At 40.5% G+C, this 21,742-nt stretch overlaps 1 protein-coding gene across 2 annotated transcripts in view; it reads right to left on the bottom strand.

Moving 5' to 3' along the window:
• The window catches only part of LOC129855630 (myosin-binding protein C, fast-type-like), a 51,482-nt gene extending 33,404 nt beyond the window's left edge, over positions 1–18,078 (bottom strand). For both annotated transcript variants that reach the window (XM_055923501.1, XM_055923509.1), the window contains exon 1: positions 17,991–18,078. In XM_055923501.1, coding sequence (XP_055779476.1) covers positions 17,991–18,012 — 22 coding nt within the window. In that variant the 5' untranslated portion in view covers positions 18,013–18,078. The remainder of the gene's footprint in view (positions 1–17,990) is intronic.
• Positions 18,079–21,742: the final 3,664 nt, after the last annotated feature.

The raw sequence follows: 21,742 nt of genomic DNA, 5'->3' as shown, positions 1-21,742 counted from the left end.
ACCTCCACTGTACCCGCACCCCACCATCCCCCTGTCTGTACATTATGCCCTAAACCCATTCTACTACGCCCAGAAATCTGCTCCTTTTATTCTCTGTTCCCAACGCACTAGACGACCAGTTTTGATAGCCTTTAGCCGAACCCTCATCCTACTCCTCCTCTGTTCCTCGGGTGATGTGGAGGTCAACCCAGGTCCTGCGTGTCCCCAGGCACTCTCATTTGTTGACTTCTGTAACCAAAAAATCCTTGGTGTCATGCATGTTAACATCAGAAACCTCCTCCCCAAGTTTGTTTTACTCACTGCTTTAGCACACTCCGCCAACCCTGATGTCATTGCTGTGTCTGAATCATGGCTTAGGAAGGCCACCAAAAATTCTGAGATTTCCACCCCCAACTACAACATTTTCTGTCAAGATAGAACTGCCAAAGGGGGAGGAGTTGCAATCTACTCCAGAAATAGCCTGCAAAGTTCTGTCATACTTTCCAGGTCTATGCCCAAACAGTTCGAGCTTCTAATTTTAAAAATGAATCTCTCCAGAAATAAGTCTCTCACTGTTGCCGCCTGTTATAGACCCCCCTCAGCTCCCAGCTGTGCCCTGGACACCATATGTGAATTGATTGCCCCCCATCTATCTTCAGAATTCGTTCTGTTAGGTGACCTAAACTGGGATATGCTTAACACCCCGGCAGTCCTACAATCTAAGCTAGATGCCCTCAATCTCACACAAATTATCAAGGAACCCACCAGGTACAACCCTAAATCCGTAAACATGGGCACCCTCATAGATATTATCCTGACCAACTTGCCATTCAAATACACCTCTGCTGTTTTCAATCAGGATCTCAGCGATCACTGCCTCAATGCCTGCATCCGCTATGGGTCTGCGGTCAAACGACCACCCCTCATCACTGTCAAACGCTCCCTAAAACACTTCAGCGAGCAGGCCTTTCTAATCGACCTGGCCCGGGTATCCTGGAAGGATATTGACCTCATCCCGTCAGTCAAGGATGCCTGGTCGTTCTTTAAAAGTAATTTCCTCACTTTAAAGTAATTTCCACACTTTAAAAGTAATTTCCTACCTCTCAGACACAGTTCAGTGTGTCAAATCGGAGGGCCTGTTGTCCGGACCTCTGGAAGTCTCTATGGGGGTACCACAGCGTTCAATTCTCGGGCTGACTCTTTCCTCTGTATACATCAACAATGTCGCTGTCACGTTCATGACCTGTTTTCCTTTGTCTTGTATTTATTTTAGTTGGTCAGGGTGTGAGTTGGGTGGGTTTGTCTATGGTTGATTTTCTATGTTGGGATTTTTGTGTTCGGCCTGGTATGATTCTCAATCAGAGGCAGGTGTCAATCGTTGTCCCTGATTGAGAATCATACTTAGGCAGCCTGGGTTTCACGTGTGTTTGGTGGGTGTTTGTTTCCGTGTTTGTGTTTTTCACCACACGGTACTGTATCGGTTTTCTGCTCTTCGTTTATTTGTTTTTGTATTTTCAGTGTTCAGTTTCGTTTATTACTAAATCATCATGAGCACTAACCACTCCGCGTATTGGTCCGATCCTTCTCGCCTCTCCTCGTCCGAGGAGGAGGAATATGACTACCGTTACAGTCGCTCTTGCTGCGGGTGATTCCCTGATCCACCTCTACGCAGACGACACCATTCTGTATACATCTGGCCCTTCCTTGGACACTGTGTTAACTAACCTCCAAACGAGCTTCAATACCATACAACACTCCTTCCGTGGTCTCCAACTGCTCTTAAACGCTAGTAAAACCAAATGCATGCTTTTCAACCATTCGCTGCCCACACCTGCCTGCCTAACTAGCATCACTACTCTGGACGGTTCTAACTTTGAATATGTGGACAACTACAAATACCTAGGTGTCTGGCTATAATGTAAACTCTCCTTCCAGACTCATATTAAACATCTCCAATCCAAAATTAAATCTAGAATCGGCTTCCTATTTCGCAACAAAGCCTCCTTCACTCACGCCGCCAAACATACCCTTGTAAAACTGACTATCCTACCGATCCTCGACTTCGGCAATGTCATTTACAAAATAGCTTCCAATACTCTACTCAGCAAACTGGATGCAGTCTATCACAGTGCCATCCGTTTTGTTACCAAAGCCCCTTATACCACCCACCACTGTGACCTGTATGCTCTAGTCGGATGGCCCTCGCTACATATTCGTCGCCAGACCCACTGGCTCCAGGTCATCTATAAGTCGATGCAAGGTAAAGCTCCGCCTTATCTCAGCTCACTGGTCACGATAACAACACCCACCCATAGCACGCGCTCTAGCAGGTATATTTCACTGGCCATCCCCAAAGCCAACACGTACTTTGGCCGCCTTTCCTTCCAGTTCTCTGCTGCCAATGACTGTGACGAATTGCAAAAATCACTGAAGCTAGAGACTTATATATCCCTCACTAACTTTAAACATCAGCTATCTGAGCAGCTAACCGATCGCTGCAGCTGTACATAGCCCATCCGTAAATAGCCCACCCAATCTACCTACCTCATCCCCATAATGTTTTTATTTACTTTTCTGCTCTTTTGCACACCAGTATTTCTACTTGCACATCATCATCTGCTCATCTATCGCTCCAGTGATAATTAGCTACATTGTAACTACTTCGCTACTATGGCCTATTTATTGCCTTACCTCCTCACGCCATTTGCACACACTGTATATAGACTGTCTTCTTTTTCTATTGGGTTATTGACTGTACGCTTGTTTATTCCATGTGTAACTCTGTGTTGTTGTTTGTGTCGCACTGCTTTGCTTTATCTTGGCCAGGTCGCAGTTGTAAATGAGAACTTGTTCTCAACTAGCTTACCTGGTTAATAAAGGGGAAATAAAAAATTAAATAAAAACTTCTTGCTAGTTATTTATCATCCAATCCGATTATAGTACCTGTCTTGACTGCATCAAACGGAGAGAAGATAGCCTACAAATAACAACAACTCCATTTGGATTATAAATAGCAGCCTACCTGTTCCTTCTCATTTCACTTTTAATTCTGTCGTTTTAATGACATCTTCCATTGATTAGATATCTCTTAACCTGCTTGCCACACAAGCAGAGCAGCAATGCATTTGCATGACAGTTACTGGCTGACAAAAGTTAATGACCCCCACAGCCCTACTAACGTCTCAAATGAACTAGTGTGTGACAGGACTGTTGACCCAGTGAGCATTAATTCACTGATTAACAACCTGTCTTCGGTTGTCCATATGAACTCCAGCTATAGAGTAGCACCCTGTTTGACACTTCTGGCTCCACAGTGATTAGACACTGATTGGTCAGTCTCCTCCAATAGCTTCATGAAGATGTCCACGAAGAGGAGGTGGTTTGGTGAAATATGCTTGCATGATGTATAACTTCGCTATAGACTTAAAGATTTGTGTTGGCTACCAACGCTAATGCCTAAGCTTCAGCTCAATGGACCAATGCAGTCCATAGAGTCACGCTACCTGGTTTGATACCTGGTTGGTCACATACAGACGTAGGCATCCAATATGCCCTACATATATCGTATGGGTCAGACTTTTGATGAATGTAACATTGAAATGCTAAAATGCATCAGGAGTAGAAATTCCTTTTCAGTAACATAACAAATGAAGAGTTTCATTCCAAAATTTTCAGAAATATTGGTTTAAAATAATTTGCTTTTATTTTTTAAAGAAATTACAAAAGAGATTGGTGCGTTTTTCACTTTCTAATCGTGGCATGGGGTTGTTCAATGACAGACATGTACTGTATTTGTTGGAAATCTATCACTTGATGGTTTCATTTCAGAGAGAGAAATAATCATGTTTTTTTTGCAAAACGCTATATACTGTAGACACCTCACTTTCAGAGAAATAACTAGTACTGCGAGGTTTTACACTGTCAAATGAAACAAATAACAACATTTGTAATAAAGAACTGTACAAATAATAAATTTGTGACATCAATATTTAAAGTGGAACTGACAGCATTTTAGCAGCATGAAACATGAAACAAGCGAGCGCTTAAATATGTTCTTTTTCACGTTTTCAGAAATTCTTAGAATGTTTGGGAATTATATGTACTAAGGCATTTGTGACAATTCTACAGTAATACAAAGTGGGAAAGCGGCCGTGCGTTTGGACAATTAATAGACAGTGCAGTAAATAAAACCTAATAAAAACATCTGTCTCGTCCAGGACCGGAGTCTACGCAGACCTGTGCGCCATAGCCAATCAGATTTACAGTAGGCCTTTATAAAAAACAAGCCATTTGCCACACAGGCCTGCCATCATTCACTTTGAACTGGACTGTGTGTTTAAAGGCAGTTGCAACAGCACTACTTTACATCATTAGAGCGCATTCGCCAAAAGCCACAAAATTCACCTGAATGGATTTCTGCAAATATGTCAATACCACAGGAGTCCTTTTAGATTTGGGAACTTTACAGTCCTATCGATCAAACAACCATGAAAAGGTAGGCTCTCTCTCCCTCAGTTATGCACATCAACAACAACAAGATCAACAACTAATGCTAGCCAGAGCAAGATGAGCTAAAATCTAACGAAGGAACATTAAATAAACCCTCTCAAACTTTTTCGCTAGCTGGCCGTCAAAATTGCTCTGATAAACGATGGGGAATTGTAGCCTACTCGTCCTTCTGCAGCTTGCCTGCCAAAAACCCTGAATTAAAATAATGATTGTGCCATTATACAATAGATAGCCAACCACATATTACACATAGCAGAAAAACATTTAAAAAATACTGATTCAAGATATCTTTGGTACATAATTGGTCTAGCCTAAATCAAAATTTGGCAGATTTAGCCTACATTTATAGTGAATTTGTTTTAGATTTCGAATAGGCTAGTAATAGTTAAAAAAAAAAAAAATTAAACGTCATAATTAATAGACTGACACATTGCCTTTAATTAAAGAATATCTCACCACCATGAGTTTCCATCTACGCCCCTCTCTCCTTCATTGCTTTCAACTAAATTCAAATCAATTCAAATGGGCTTTATTGGCATGGGAAACATATGGTAACATTGCCAAAGCAAGTGAAATAGATCATAAACAAAAGTGAAATAAACAATACAAATTTGACAGTAAACATTAAACTCACAAGTTTCAAAGGAATAAGCACATTTCAAATGTCATATTATGGCTATGTCCAGTTTTATAATGATGTACAAAAGTAAATATGGGTTGTATTTACAATGGTGTTTGTTCTTCATTGGTTGCCCTTTCAGAGAGATGTCAACAGTTTCATTAAATATGTTTCTATTGATGTTCACAAACAGATTTCACTTGGTTTCCCAAATTAAGCACTGGGTAGCATCAGGAACACAGTTGGACAGCCCATGGGTTTGAGTGGTATATCATCTGTGGTGCAGCGAAATTACCAGAACCGGAGTAGCCTACCCAACATGACTGAAAAATGTACCTGCGGAAAAGTGGCTTCCATTCACTATTCCAGTGTATATGGATGACATGTATTTTTAGTCTTGCCCCTGTTCTTGCCCATTTGATAACGGGCCATTTTAAATCAAAATGAATTTAACATATTAGTAAAGACAAGATTAAATTGAGAATAGTCTGATGGGTGAAAATATGATCACTTGGTGAGATAACAGCCTGTGCAGCCTGAGGCAAGAAACAGAGGCAGTGTTTCATTTGAGCAGAACAGGTTCCGGCATTTCCGCGTTTTGGACTGTTTTGTTGGATCCGGTACCTCTCGTGACATGAAAATCTTTTTAATTTGAGTTGCCTCTTTGTTAATTATCCTGCCCCCACAAAATAAACATAATGTGGAAAAGTAGATTTTCAGCCCTGGCCTAATATTCTAAGAGTTGATTTGGGTTGGGCCGGCCCGTGTTTATGATTCGCGCAACATTGTAACCTATGTTTGAGACCAACGCGTGGCCGTGGCTTTGTGAGAATTGCGCCAGTATCTCTCACATTACTAGAATGAGATTCACTTTCTATGTCCTTTCTCCCTGTCTGCTCTGATAGACATGAGCCTGCTGCTCTCATCTCTCCAGCGTTGACCATCATTTATTTCCTTAGAGAACCATAGCCGTGCAAAGGGTTCTGATGATGAATTTAAATACATTTGCCAAAGTTATAGACTTACTGCTGTCTGTTCAGAAATACATTTAATAATTCAGAATAGCCTACTACACCATGAAAAGGCCTTTAACTTAGCCACAGAGGATCAGTAGCTTATTTTAAAAAAATAGCCTCGCTGTGGATTGTAGCCCAATAACAAGGCATAGCCTACAATCGGAAACACACGGCAAATATGTCAGTGAAATAACAGCATGCAAACCAAACAGGCCTTTCGCAATATTTCAAATACAATCGATTGCTCACCTGCCTGTATTATGTGAGCAACGTTAGTCCTAGTGGGGACACTAAGCTACATACATCTATGGCTATCTATCAATCCGTTTCTCGTGAAATAATACCATGCTAAAGTTTGCCGGCTAGACTAGGTATGTTTGAGGCAGCACATAACGAATTTGTTGTTGACACTGGCATACTATGCTGTCTCACTGTAATTTAAACTTTCATTTGATCTCATTTAGTTTCTTAGTCAAAGACAATCGCTGTTGAAAGCGTAGCATTTAGATGTATTTATTTTGACTAAGGCTTTGATTTTGCTGTTCCACTTATGGCAATCTATAGCCCACATGGTAGTTTGGCCACCTATCGGCTATTTTGGATACTGTTACTAGCAAGTTAGACACCGATCCGGTCTACCGATATTTGTGTATATATAAATGCATTTTTCATTGGGGCTCTCCTTGATGTATTCTGAACTACCGTGGTTTACGTTGGCCTTAATTGGTGATGTTGCTCACTGACAGTCCTCAGTCACATTCACTTTATCTCACTCCTCTCTTCCAATTTCACTCTTGTTAAATTGTTGCACTAGCTGAAGAGTTTAGACCCACGGTTCGTTTGCTTAATGGTATATATCCAAAATGCTAGTTGTCCGTTTGTGTACTGTTATTGAATTGTTTCCACCTAAGGACGTTTGTAAAAATGTACCAAGACAGGGGCTGACCCTTTTCATAGCCTACTGGTTAATTTCGAATGTTTCTCATTATCTCAGCCATGTGGCAACACCTAGTGGACGTCATATTATGGCCATTGAACATTATGTTGGCATTATCCAAAGATTCTTGTGCTCTGTTTCTGTTTCTCTAAAGGTTTTTATTTTTTTATTATTCAGCAGTTTTTTTCATGCTGCTCCTCTCTCAATCTCTCTTTTCCTTTTTCTTCATTTGACGTTTTGGGACTTCCAGTCAGACTGGTGACATGGAACTCTTACACACACGACGGCGGCTATTTAGATAACTTGGATATTCCATCTATTGATATGGACATGAGTAAAGTTCTGGATAAGCCTCTAGATGAGATAACAAAGGCTCTAAAGTTAATGCAAAGTGGCAAGGCCCTGATGGCTTCCCCATTGATTTTTTATAAAAAAATTCTCAGATCAACTCTACCCCTTACTATTAGATCTGTTCACCGACTCGTTATCACATGGCTCTCTCCCCCCGACGCTAACTCAAGCCTACATATCACTTATACCCAAGAAAGATAAAGATCTGGCGGAATGTAGTGGATATCATTCCATTTCACTTTGAAGGCTAATGTTAAACTATTAGCTAAGGTTCTAGCACGCCGGTTGGAACCCTGCCTTCAGGGTGTCATATCTGATGATCATCAAAGGGCGACAACTGTTTTCCAATGTACGCCGTCTTTTGGGCATTATACTTAAGATTTTGTGAAGATTTTGTTTTGGGTCCAATTTCATCTCATGGATACGTCTCCTCTATTCTGCTCTTACGGCTAGAATACACACCAACTTTCAACATTCAAAATACTTTCCCCTCTCCAGAGGGACCCGGCGCCCTATGTCCCCACTCCTTTTTGCAGATATGATAGAACCGCTTTACTTGGCCTTAAAATGATCATTATTCACGAGAATACACCGAGCTGGTGAAGAACACAACGTGTCACTATATGCAGAAGATCTACTATTATATACCACTAACCCTGTGAACTCTGTCAATAACATACTGCATATTTTAGACACATTTGGATCATTCTCAGGTTACAAATTGAACATTCAGAAAAGTTCATGTTTTCTGATCAATCCCGCTGCCAAGCAAATTTCCCCTGGAGCCTTACCTTTCCGTCTATGGTTTTTCCAATTTAGGCGTGAGTATAACACATTCTCTGGCTACCCTCCATAAACTAACTTTGCAAGTCTAGTTACACGAGTTAAAGCAGACTTACAACGCTGGGATAGTCTGCCTCTCCCCTTAGCTGGCAGAATCCAATCTGTTCAAATGAAAATTTTACCTAGGTTTCTATACGTTTTTCAATGTCTTCCGATCTTTCTCCCGAAATCATTGTTTACCAAGTTGGATAGGCTCATTAGTCATTTTATCTGGGAAGGCAAATCACCTAGGATACGTAGAGCAATATTTAAAAGAAGGAGACAAGATGGAGGATTGGCACTTCCAAATTTACTTTTTTACTATCGGGAAGCCAATATTCAAAAGATTATGGTCTGGTGTAATGCTCCAAATTAGAAGCACACTCCTGAAACCCTTTCTGCCCTTACTTGTGCTCCTTGTGTCCAAACCCCATTGTGCTCTCTACTTTGAAGATCTGGTGACAATTTCATCAACATTTGAGACTGTCTGCCCCTTCTCTTCTAAGCCCTATCTGAAACAACCACCTATTTCTACCCTCCAAACTCGACCAGGCTTTTGTTTTGTGGCAAGAGAGAGGTTTGGTATGTTTCAAAGATTTCTTTTTAGATGGCAAGTTTGCCAGTTTTAATGATCTCGTTATTTTCAAGCCATTGAGATGGCAGCCTTAAATGTCCTTTTTTGAACAGTTGCCTTCTATTGATCAGGAGTAAGAATTCTGGCCAACAGGGATATGAGAGGGTGTGGGAGGGAAGGGACAGTATGTTGTGATATTTTAATTTTATTTTTGTGTATATGTATGTACGTACAGTTGGTCAGAAGTTTACATACACTTAGGTTGGAGTCGTTGAAACTCGTTTTCAACCACTCCACACATTTCTTGTTAACAAACTATAGTTTTGGCAAGTCGGTTAAGACATCTACTTTGTGCATGACACAAGTAATTTTTCCAACAATTGTTTACAGACAGATTTTTTCACTTATAATTCACTTAATCACAATACCAGTGAGTCAGAAGTTTACATACACTAAGTTGACTGTGCCTTTAAACAGCTTGGAAAATTCCAGAAAATTATGTCATTGCTTTAGAAGCTACTGATAGGCTAATTGACATCATGTGAGTCAATTGGAGGTGTACCTGTGGATGTATTTCGAGGCCTACCTTCAAACTCAGTACCTCTTTGCTGACATCATGGGAAAATCAAAAGAAATCAGCCAAGACCTCATAAAAAATGTGTAGACCTCCACAAGTTTGGTTCATCCTTGGGAGCAATTTGCAAACGCCTGAAGGTACCACGTTCATCTGTACCAACAATAGTACGTAAGTATAAACACCATGGGACCACGCAGCAGTCATACCGCTCAGGAAGGAGACGCGTTCTGTCTCCTAGAGATGAATGTACTTTGGTGCGAAAAGTGCAAATAATCTCAGAACAACAGCAAAGGACCTTGTGAAGATGCTGGAGGAAACAGGTACAAAAGTATCTATATCCACAGTAAAACGAGTCCTATATCGACATAACCTGAAAGGCCAGTCAGCAAGGAAGAAGCCACTGCTCCAAAACCACCATAAAAAAGCCAGACTACGGTTTGCAACTGCACATGGGGACAAAGATCGTACTTTTTACAGAAATGTCCTCTGGTCTGATGAAACAAAAATAGAACTGTTTGGCCATAATGACCATCGTTATGTTTGGAGGAAAAGGGGGAGGCTTGCAAGCCAAAGAACACCATCCCAACCGTGAAGCACGGGGGTGGCAGCATCATGTTGTTGGGGTGCTTTGCCTACAAACCTGATTCAGTTACACCAGCTCTGTCAGAAGGAATGGGCCAAAATTCACCAAACTTATTGTGGGAAGCTTGTGGAAGGCTACACAAAACGTTTGACCCAAGTTCAACAATTTAAAGGCAATGCTACCAAATACTAATTGAGTGTTTGTAAACTTCTGACCCACCGGGAATGTGATGAAAGAAATAAAAGCTGAAATAAATCATTCTCTCTACTATTATTCTGACATTTCACATTTTTAAAATAAAGTGGTGATCTTTACTGACCCAAGACAGGGAATATTTACTCCGATTAAATGTCAGGAATTGTGAAAAACTGAGTTGAAATGTATTTGGCTAAGGTGTATGTAAACTTCCGACTTCAACTGTATGTGTATATGTACATATGTGCATATATATTTATATATTTATTATTATTTACATGTATTTAATTTTGTATTTATACGCGGCTTTTGTTGTTAAGGAAGGGAGGTGTTTCAATAAGTATAGGGGGATAAAAGGATGTACCTGTTACATTCGTAATTTGTATAGCTTTATAAGTCCAACAAAAATAATAAAAAATAATAATCCAGCTTCCTATACAGCAGCGATGGATGCCCTTGGGCAGCAGTGGGGCCTCCCACACAACCTGGCACTTGAGCAGATCGCCCACACGATGGATGCCGCTGACGTCCGCCTGGATGATCCAAAGGGTCTCCGCAGATTCTCCATCCTTGCCCGCTCGATGGTGAGTGTCCTGATCTCACAGACCTAGCGAATTGGCTCCAGATCGAGGCAGAGTGTCAGGGCAGGGCACAAGCGACCAGAGAGAGGTGTGAGCGTATGCCCACAGAAGATATGGGGCACTAACGTTCTCACGGAACCAACCAGAGTCCACCCTGGGGAAAGCCAGCCTCGCCACTTCGATATAAGTTTAAGGACTAGCTCCAGCCCTACTCAACTTACTCCAATGACCTAGACGAGGAGGAGCGCTGCACCAGATGTGACCGATAGCGCTCAGCAGAGAAGTGCATCCTCAAGAAACTCTGCAACATCTGTGAGGGACGCCACCCCCACGTCCTTCACAAGATCTAAGTCAAGGAGACCATGACCAGTCACCATGTCACAGCCCCCAAAAACACAGCACGAATGGGACGGCTAAGCTGCAATGGCCAACTGCTCCTCGAGGTGGCCAACTGGTCCCACCCGTCTCATCACAGCCAAAATCGCAGGAGGCAGTGCTCCGTAACCCTAGGAGCACTGGAATGCAGCTGGCTAAAGGCCTTGCACAAACCTCCTCCTGCAGACCAGGAGCACTCAAGCCAAAGCAAGACGGCCACATGATCAAGACCAAGCCTGAGGACTACAAGGTACCTCGTCTAAGGAACATCGATCGGATCGTAGCCACACCACTGGTCTGATTTAATAGGGGTCAGCCAGCTCATACCATAAAAGGATTTAAAATATGTACTTTTATTTATTTGTACCTTTATTTAACTAGGCAAGTCAGTTAAGAACCAATTCTTATTTACAATGATGGCCTACATACAAACAGATTCAGTATATTAGGTTACAGTCTTGCTATCTTTAGCTCAGAGCATGTGATCTACTGTAGGACTGGTGCAGCATGGCCATACCCAGACACGTATAAGGCTTCTTTTATGGCTGCATCTGGAGGAACGGTTAAGCCTTGTGGTAAATCAGTGTGATTTTAAATGACAGTCCTGATTATAGGATTTATTAATACAACTAATTTCTTTACTTTTCATTCGAGAAATGCTGTGTAGTGATGATGGGGAGGTCATTGACACACTGTGTGTAGGCCAGCGAAACAAAATCTACATTTTAATCAATTTTAAATCAGGGCTGCAACACAACGAAATGTCAAGCGGTGTCAATACTTTTTTGAAGGCACTGTATGTCTTGAAAGAGTGACATCACATTGGGAACACTGCCTTCAAAAGCAATCAATGCAATGCAATTCTCCAAAAGTACTGGGACAGTGACTGAATGGTCCTTTGAGTCCAAGTTCTTTTAATTTGGAGGGGCAGCTGTTAAAACCCCTCTCCCCCTCAGCTAGAGTTGATTACATGTATGGACAGTCTGCTGCATGAGGATGGCCACTCTCTGCCTTGGAGCTGTGAAGTGTCTGTTTACAGGTCACGCCTCTGACCTCTCAAGGGACCTTCCACCCACTAATCAGCCCCCTTGACCTTGCCCACCTTGGCCTTGAGCCAATAGGAACTTTAGGCCGGGACTGATGTAATAGTCAGCCCATATCATACAATTATTTTAAATATGTACATAGAAACAGATACTGTATATTTAGTTACAGTCTTGCTATCTTTAGCTAAGAGCATGTGATCTGGTGCAACATGGCCATACACAGACACTTAGATGGCGTCTTTTATGGCTGCATCTGGAGGACGGTTAAGCCTTGTGGTAAATCAATGTGATTTCAAACGACAGTCCTGATGATAAGATTTATTAATCCTACATGGGGAGGCAGACATCTCTCCCGGTCTGTTGCCCTAACAACAAAAAAATGTGCCACTGTCCCAATACTTTTGGAGCTCACTGTAAGTTGCCATGAAGAGAGCCTTGACAGAAACAAGACAGATAAGGAGGTAAAGTATAAACCTACAATGGGGAGTCCCTTGACTTATTCCACATTTTGTTGCGTTACAGCCTGAATTCAAAATTGATTAAATATTTCTTTCTCAACCATCGGCACACAGTACTCCATAATGAAAAAGTGAAAACAGATTTTTTTGACAATTTTGAAAATGTATAGATTTAAAAAAATAAAAAAATATCTAATTTACATAAGTATTCACACCCATGAGTCAATACTTTGTAGACGCACCTTTGGCAGTGATTACAAGAGTGTGTCTTTCTGGGTAAGTCTATTTAAGTGTTTTCCACAACTGGATTGTGCAATATTTCCTCTTTATTCCTTTTCAAAATTCTTGCCATAGTTTTTCAAGTATATTTATGTCAAAATTCTAGCTCAGCCACTCAGGAACATTCCCTGTCTTCTTGGTTAGCAACTCCAGTGTAGCTTTGCTCTTGTGTTTAAGGTTATTGTCCTTCTGAAAGGTGAATTCATCTCCCAGTGTCTGGTGCAAAGCAGACCGAACCAGGGTTCCCTCTAGGATTTTGCCTCTGCTTAGCTCCATGCTCTTTATTTTTTATGCTGAAAAACTCCCTAATCCTTAACGATTACAAGCATACCCATAACACGATGCAGCCACCACTATGCTTGAAAATATGGAGAGTGGTACTCAGTAATGTGTTCTATTGGATTTGCCCCAAACAAAAGACTTTGTATTCAGAACAAAATGTTCATTGCTTTGACACATTTTTTGCAGTATTACTTTAGTGTCTTGTTTCAAACAGGATGTATGTTTTGGAATATTTGTTAGTCTGTACAGGGTTCCTTCTTTTCACTCTGTCAATTAGGTTAGTATTGTGGAATAACTACAATGTTGTTGATCCGTCTTAATTTTTCTGTTATCAGAGCCGTTAAACTCTGTAACTGAGCAGTTTCCTTCCTTTCCAGCAACTGAATTAGGAACGATGACTGCATCTTTGTAATGACTGTGTGCGTTGATACACCAACGTGTAATTAATAACTGCACCATCCTCAAAGAGATATTCAATGTCTGCTTTTTTTTTTACCCATCTACCAATAGGTGCCCTTATTTGCGAGGCATTGGAAAACCTCCCTGGTCTTTGTGGTTGAATCTGTGTTTGAAATTCACTGCTCGACTGAGGGACCTTACAGATAATTGTATTTGTAGGGCACAGAGACTAGGTAGTCATTCAAAATCATGTTAAACACGTATTGCACACAGAGTGAGTCCAAGCAACTTATTATGCAAAGTTTTTGTCCTGAACTTATTTAGGTTTGCCATTTCCCAAGACATTTGAGCATTTCCTTTTTGAATAATTATGACATTATGGGATATTGTGTGTAGGCCAGCGAAAAAAAATCAAAATTGTAATCAATTTTAAATCCAGGCTGTAACACAACAAAAAGTCAAGCGGTGTCAATACTTTTTGAAGGCACTGTATGTCTTGAAAGAGTGACATCATATTGGGAGAATGCCTTCAAAACCAATCAATTCAATTCAATGCAATATGGCCCGAAAATGTAATAGTGGCAAGAGGTGGAATAACGATGTTTTTTGAATGCCAACCTTTTCCTTTTCTGGTTTCAGGAAGTGCATTGCACAAGCCATGTTGAGGAAAACAAAATAAAGATGTACAGGAAACATGAGAGAGGATGATGAAGAGTTCATTTTGCCACCATAATGTTTTGCAAAGATGAAAGGAAATATGGCCAACAAACTGTCATCTCTACATTTAATTTGATATTTTAGCAGTAGCGATTATCCAGAGGGTTAAGTGCCTTGCAGAAGGGAATGTCAACAGATTTATCACATAGTTGGCTCAGGGATTCAACCCAGCAACCTTTCGGGTTACTGGCCCTATGCTCTTAAACACTAGGCTACCTGCCACCCTTTGCTCTCTCCCTATCTCTCTCCACTTACGTTGAAAACAGACCTGTCAAGTTTTTGAGAGAGGAGTCGGGAAAGGGTGGGATGGGAAACTAGTTCAAATAGGAAGGGTTGGACTATATTTTTTGAAAAGTACAGATGAAAGATCTTAATTTGAGCTAGTTTGCTTCAGCAGGAAAATAATCCTGCAGCAACAGGAAAAATTAATTATTATATTGATTGTAATTAATGGACAGTTTTGTAGGGGTTGACACATTTTCATAATGGATATTTCTGACATTTCTAAATGGAAATCACTAACTTCAGAAGCCTTTTTAAACCTCAAATACATGACAAGATCCTACATCTGTAGAGACAGAAGGAGGATTAGATCATGATTTATAGCAAATTATATTGCAAGTTGGAAACGATAAAACCTTATATGCCGTCGTGATATCATATTAATGTGGATGGAGTAATGTGGATGAGGAAAAAGGTTAGAGGTGAAGTGGGGATATTTTTAACTGGGAGAAGGGGGAAGAGAGAGATCAGTGATAAAAAGAAAGAAATAGTCTTGTGGTTACCTAATAATGGAACGACACAGAAATGCAAGAACCCCCGAGGCATTGATAAGTAGTTTGAAGGACAAACGGGTAAAATATACACAGAGTAGACCATTCTGTATCCTGAGTAGCTAAAATGACAGGCAGAAAAGCTGCCCCAATGTATGTCAATTGTTTATGAATGATTATAAACTACGTAAATACTTGGTACAAATTGGTATTTCCTGTTTTTTTTAAATTATTTACGGCAGAAGTTTGTTACTAAACTGTAATGTATTTTCACATTTTCAGAGTATTCTCACACTGAAATAAACTGTTTGTATCTGTCCTTCAAAATGATATTATATTTAGAGTTTTTTTTCTGGTGACCCTAATGTACAGGAACCCGTCAATCAGGGAGGGTGGTGGTTATTTGAGCTGAGCCGTCAAAGGTTAGCGGTTGAGTGAGGACGGGGCCAAGAAAGGTCTAAGATGGTGGCGGGGGTTCAGACATGGCAAGGGGATATCATATCTATCTTAAGGCCCAACCACCAGTAAATTCAGGGTGAAAAAGGATGGCTCTGGGAGAACGAGAGTAGATGGAAGGAGGTGAAAGTTTATGGGGGTTACAGTGGTCACTGTTTCATAGGTGACAGACAGTAGGTAGGACAGGGGTCTGGAAATCTTGGAAATGTGGCAATAGGCTTCCACAAAGATAAGGAGCTGTGGGAGCTTCTATACTTAGTAGTGCTTAGTGTGTGTCACATTTCAAGACTTCATAGACTGTCATTGAAGACTAACACAGTGTAAAACAGACAGCGATACGTGTCAAAGAAATACAGAGATTTTCTGTCAGAGGAAAAAGGTGGTAGAGCAGCGACGGCAGAAAGACAAGGCCAATCGTCCTGTCTTGATATCAACGTGGTGTCTTTAAAACTCATCTCCCTCTCACACTCTGGTTTTCTAGTCCCTCTCTCAGGTTACCGCCAGCGTTGTGATTTACGGTAACACTTAGTCAAAGTGGATGTTAAAAAGGAGTACGGATCGCTCCTCAGAGGAGAGGAAGCCAACCATATATTGAAATCCGCCATAGACACACATCACTAAATATAGTGCGTGAAGTTTTATGACAAGTTTGAAGTCATGAAATACCCAAACGTTATTGGGTTACTAAGTGTCAGTCTAACTTCGATAGGTAGGAAAAGTTGGGATTCAAACGTCATGATGCTACCAAGCTTATTTTTGATATGTTGTCATCAGCTAAATGACATTATCATAAACAACAGTATATTTCTCAACTTTCCCGACAGTCCTGGTAACCAGGAAATGAAATCTTCCAAGACAGGCATTATTCCCAATGCGTGCCTTCCCTAGCATGCATTTGTGTATAAATCAAAGGTCTGGAGCGAAACCAGCTAGTAAATGTGGAACAAAAACAAATGAAAGTAAACCTTGAAAGAAAAGGTTTTTTTTGTTTTTCAGGACAGGTGCAGAAAATGTGTGAATATCGGTGAGGTATATGCTTTTGTATGAGCTGTAATATTTTGAAAAAACTGAGGAGCGATTAAAATAAACGTACTTCTGGACAAGTAACTAGTAGCCTGAATTGACATAAGTCTTATGCCCACATATCAGATAGTAAATTATAGAGTAGATAGTGTTCCAATCCATTGGTTGTGATGTCAGCTCAATTTGTTACATTTCTCATACAAATACAATTTCCAGGTTTGTCATGGTATCAATATATTAGAGCTTATAGTCAACATTTTGTATGTTTTTTTTAACCTTTTGAGGGAACATATATCTGTAGGAAATCACAGAATGCGCCTTACACAGAACTGTACTATTCATAATTATTTAAATTCTTTTTTACAAAACTTCCCCCTGATACTGTACAATTTATTTGATCAAACTTAACGACTGCTGAGTTTTCCATAGCAAAGCCATCACGTACGATCCTTTATGTCACATGTGCAAGAGCTTGCACTTTTAAACTTGCACACATCATCAGTTTCCTTAGGGCATGTGTAAGCTATACATCGCTTATGACTGCATCACCTGATTAGCTCATCTGATTCTGAACACATGCGTTTGGTCACCCTATAGTGTCATACACCAGTAGTAATTGTCTGGATCAAGTTCATGTTGTGCTGCAGTGACGAAACTGAGAGGGCAATGAGATTAGACCCCCTGTATGTGTAGTAATTTTTCTCCGCAAACTAGTCCATCAAACCACTTCTCTTGCACCTGGCATCTGTTCCTCTCTCCATCTTCTGACATGACATACCGTATGTACTAAGCGCCATTATTTTGTCCTCTCCAACCTAAGATATGCAGTACCTTTTCACATCAGGTTGTTGCTAGCTGGAACCAAATTGCATGCAGTCTGGTTTAAGAAATGTACTGTAGCTTACTAACAGTATTATAAATGACATCAGTGTACACTGTTTGGAAATTGCTCTGGGGTTGAATGTCTCTTCATTCATATTCCGTGCAGTACGTATTCATATTAGCTATGCATTTGCTCAAAACAATCACTTTAGAAACTGCTTAGTAAATTGACAACTCAATTTACTAAATGCGTGAGAAGACGACAATTATGACTTTCAAATAAACCATTTCTGCGAGGAATTTCGAGATACATCCCACTCCTTTCTCCATATTTAGACAGAGTTCTCTATGAAGTAGTCTTCACTAACAATAAAGTAAGTCTATGGACATTGACGTAAATATATATCAGAATGCATGTTCAACACTGCAACAATATGTCTACAGTTACGCCACTTTTGCAAAACAAATGAACAATTAACTAAATATCTAGCGGCTATGTAAAAATCCTTTCACATTTTACAATTTAGCGCTTTACACCCTCACATCTTAGATATGCATCCTCTAACAGAAATACTTTCCACATACTGATTCAAATTAATGATCCTTCAGGTGCATACCTGCATCAGCGGCTTCAGGCATGACTATCCCAGTGGCTATCCCAGTGCCTTCTCGTCTCGGCTGGAAGTCTGACGGCTTGCAGGGCTTATTCCTTTTATTTCTCTCTCTCTCTCTCTCTCTCTCTCTCTCTCTCTCTCTTTTTTTTATTTATTCAAAGCTCTCCTGGCACTTAAGTCACCCACCCACCAGGGAGGAAGGTAGGGAGAAGGGGAGAGAGAGAGAAAGGGAGAGGCTGTCACTTGAAACCAATGAGGATTCCAAGGAGACGAAGTGAGAGGCAAGAGTGATAAGGTGGGGGAGACAAGAGAGGGCGAGAAGGTGGAGAGAGTGGTGAAAGGGGTTTATTTGACCGGGAGATCGGTCGACGTATTAAACTTGTGGAATACTTGTCATGTTAGAGGGAAACTATGCTGTGAGCGTAGCAACATCTGCTGCTTTTCTATCACTTTGTCTTGCACCTCGTGTATGTCACCGCTGCCCCAATCATCACCTCTCACACTACTATTAAGGGCTCAGACACACGAATAGCGTTTGCTGGCCGAGAGTACTTAGCACCTCTGAACGTAATCTGCTAACCGAATGTGCACCAATTTAACATGTCAAATCAAAGGAAAATGGCAGTTTGAGGTCTACTGTGGGTGGTCCCTAAAACACAGCGTGCTGAACGATCGTCAGACTAACGTTAGATCCACATTCGGTGCTATGTGTGCAAAGGGCCTGACCCATAGGCCAAATAAAGCAGCTCTGGGTTATGCTCTTTGTTTTCTTTCCTTCTTCCATTTCTAGTTAGATTTATTTGTCATTATATTATATCACATTATATAAAGTGTAGTGGGGAGGCAGGTAGCCTAGTGGTTAGCGCGTTGGACTAGTAACCAAAAGGTTGCAAGATCGAATCCCTGAGCTGACAAGGTAAAAATCTGTCGTTCTGCCCCTGAACAAGGCAGTTAACCCGCTGTTCCTAGGCCGTCATTGAAAATAAGAATTTGTACTTAACTGACTTGCCTAGTTAAAAAAATTAAGTGTAGTATTTTAATGTACCATATTTATTCAATATAATAGGATACTTTTTCTTGACCTACATTTACATATCAGAGTTGGGGTTAAAGGTTTAAAACAATTGGGGGTAAAAGGAAAAAGTGATGAAATAAATAGCTTCTACTTTTCAGTTTATTAAGAAGTCATTGGTAATATACTGTATGCTTTTTTTCAATTACTACATTTGGAATTTCAGTTTACTTCCTGAATTGACGGCCTTCAATTCGAACTGACCCCAACCATGACACATACATGTACGTACTATATTCATTAATTTAGTTCCTATGTTCCATATCAGAGCTATTAATAGCCAGTGAATAAGTATACCCTAACAAGTGGCCGGATGACCCCCTCACCACTCCTCCCCCTGATTAAAAATAAACATTTTGTTTGTAAGACCATAAAGATTTAACAATATAGAATTCTTAATGACTTTCTCTTTTCCCCACTTTTTGTTGGCCCATCGACATGGAAAATTTAGCCAATCCAGTATTTCCTACTCATAATTTAATCCCCCTCCCCAGGCCTTTCTAAATGTACCAATAAGGCTCTCAGAAGCTATATACGCTATAATGGTCAACAGAGCCTGACCATACTGGATAGTGTGCCATTCTAGAGTTACACTATCTGACACTTTCCCCTGTCTCCTATTCACTGACATCTAGTGGTTTAAAAGCGGGTCTGAAGGAATGTCTTCATTACTGCTCGTCACCGCCTCTTCAGCTGTGACTCCTCAGCTAGCAGAATGCGACTGGCTTGACAGCTAGTGTCACCGTGGAGACAAGTCCCCTGCTGCTCAGCTCTCGCGTAAATCCGTGAAAGCGACGAGCACGCCGGCCCGGTGCACCCACCGAGAGATATAGTTGCAGACAGGGCTGAAATGCACTGAGAGGAAGGGATAGAGAGAATGAGAGACAGAGAAAAAAGTGAGACAGAGGGAGGAACTTGATACCCTTTGTTCAACAGGCAGAGAGGGGGTGGGGTCACAATCAACTAACACCCCAAAGGTCCACACACTAACACAAACTTTCATTGCACAGCCAGATCCACATTTAATACACATGCGTTAACACGTTGCCTAAATGCATTGGTTTTAATCTGAGATTTGCACTGAAATGTGAGATATGTGCACAGAGTTTACATTTGGATTTGGCCCTTAAAGGGGATTGCCAAATCCATTTCAGGACTTTTAAAAGAATGGCACTTAGCCATTGATTCTTGAAGAATATAACTTATGCATGAGCGTAGAACAACTGTCGTAACCCACCAGAACCCCAAATATAGGCTTGTTTTGTTTACTTCATTGATAGCAAACAATGTTCTTGTAAACAAATTCTGTATAGCCTCAAAACAACATATAATGTTTATCTCTGGATGGTCGGTCTTCGCATCCATAGCTCTGTTAATCAATTCGAGAGTGTTTACCAAAACAGGTGACACGGTTTCTGCTTCATTTTTCTTTGAATACTAGCTCTAAAATCTGGACAAACTGACGAGATTGGTATGTGTCTGAAGGGATGTAAAGAACAAGATTTCCCTAAAGTGTTCGAGGATTTTATGTAACTAATGTATAGTATTTTTAAATAGTTTTCCCACATTCGTCATTTTTAAAATGGGAGAGGACAGAATTAGAACCAACATCTTGTCAGAATTGGAACTTTACATCATGAAACCAATATAGCCAAATAGACGGAAGACCACCTATGTTTAAATGTAATTTAAGAATAGATGTTGCTATGCAGTGAGAGAGGTAAAAGAGTTTGAGTGGTGGCTGACACCGTCACCGTTTGACTGATCTGACATTTAATAGCCTGTAAACACAGCCATTAAGTTTACAGTGTGAATTAAATGTAAAATCTTGCTATACTTCATTTAACTGTTCCTATTAATCCGGTATTTTTTTTTACTGGGTGACATAATTACCTAATAAATACTCGTGACCTGTATTTTGGATTCTTTGGAATTTCAAACATACTCTACAAAGAAAATGATATTTTCAAAATGATATTTTCAAAATGATATTTTCAAAATTAATACATTAAAAAAACAAGATGTCTTACACGTTGTAATGTAGCCATTACGGATGTGAATAATTTTGAGCAAGATTCTACCAACTTTTAGGGCAACATAACCCCCCTCGTGTTGGCCCATGTTGACTCCATTGATTCCCGCAGTTGTGTCAAGTTCACCTGGTCAGTCTATAAAGTTTTCAATAGGATTTATTGGACTTCTCTGAGGTTGAACGGAATAGGTTTGATAGAATCCAACCTACGTTGGAGATGTCAGTCAGTTGCAGGTGATAGGATCCATATGTTCTGCAACTGTACCAGCTTGCATACCTTTTGGCAGAAGGAAATGGAAAATATTGGGGATATTCCGGGTACCACAATACTTGGAAATCCTGAATATCAGGATATTGATAGACTGAGAAGCTCGTGTTTAAACTGGCTAAAGGTTGCTCTAACCACAGCCAAAAGAGTCATATTGAGACACCGGAGGGAGAAGAACCCTCCCTCGTATAAGGAATGGTACATAGCCTTAGCAGAAACGGCTTCATATGAAAGATTGATTTATAAAATTCATGGCAAACTCGATAACTTTTCTGACATCTGGGGACATTTTCTCTCCAAGATAGAAAGAGAAAACAATATGTAATGGCCTGGTCGACTACAGACATACTGTACATAGATAGATGACTGGTAGGGGTAGGGTC

This window comes from Salvelinus fontinalis, chromosome 1, assembly GCF_029448725.1.
Source record: "Salvelinus fontinalis isolate EN_2023a chromosome 1, ASM2944872v1, whole genome shotgun sequence".
NCBI classification, from domain to species: Eukaryota; Metazoa; Chordata; class Actinopteri; order Salmoniformes; family Salmonidae; genus Salvelinus; species Salvelinus fontinalis.
This window is presented reverse-complemented; position numbering and strand designations above follow the sequence as displayed.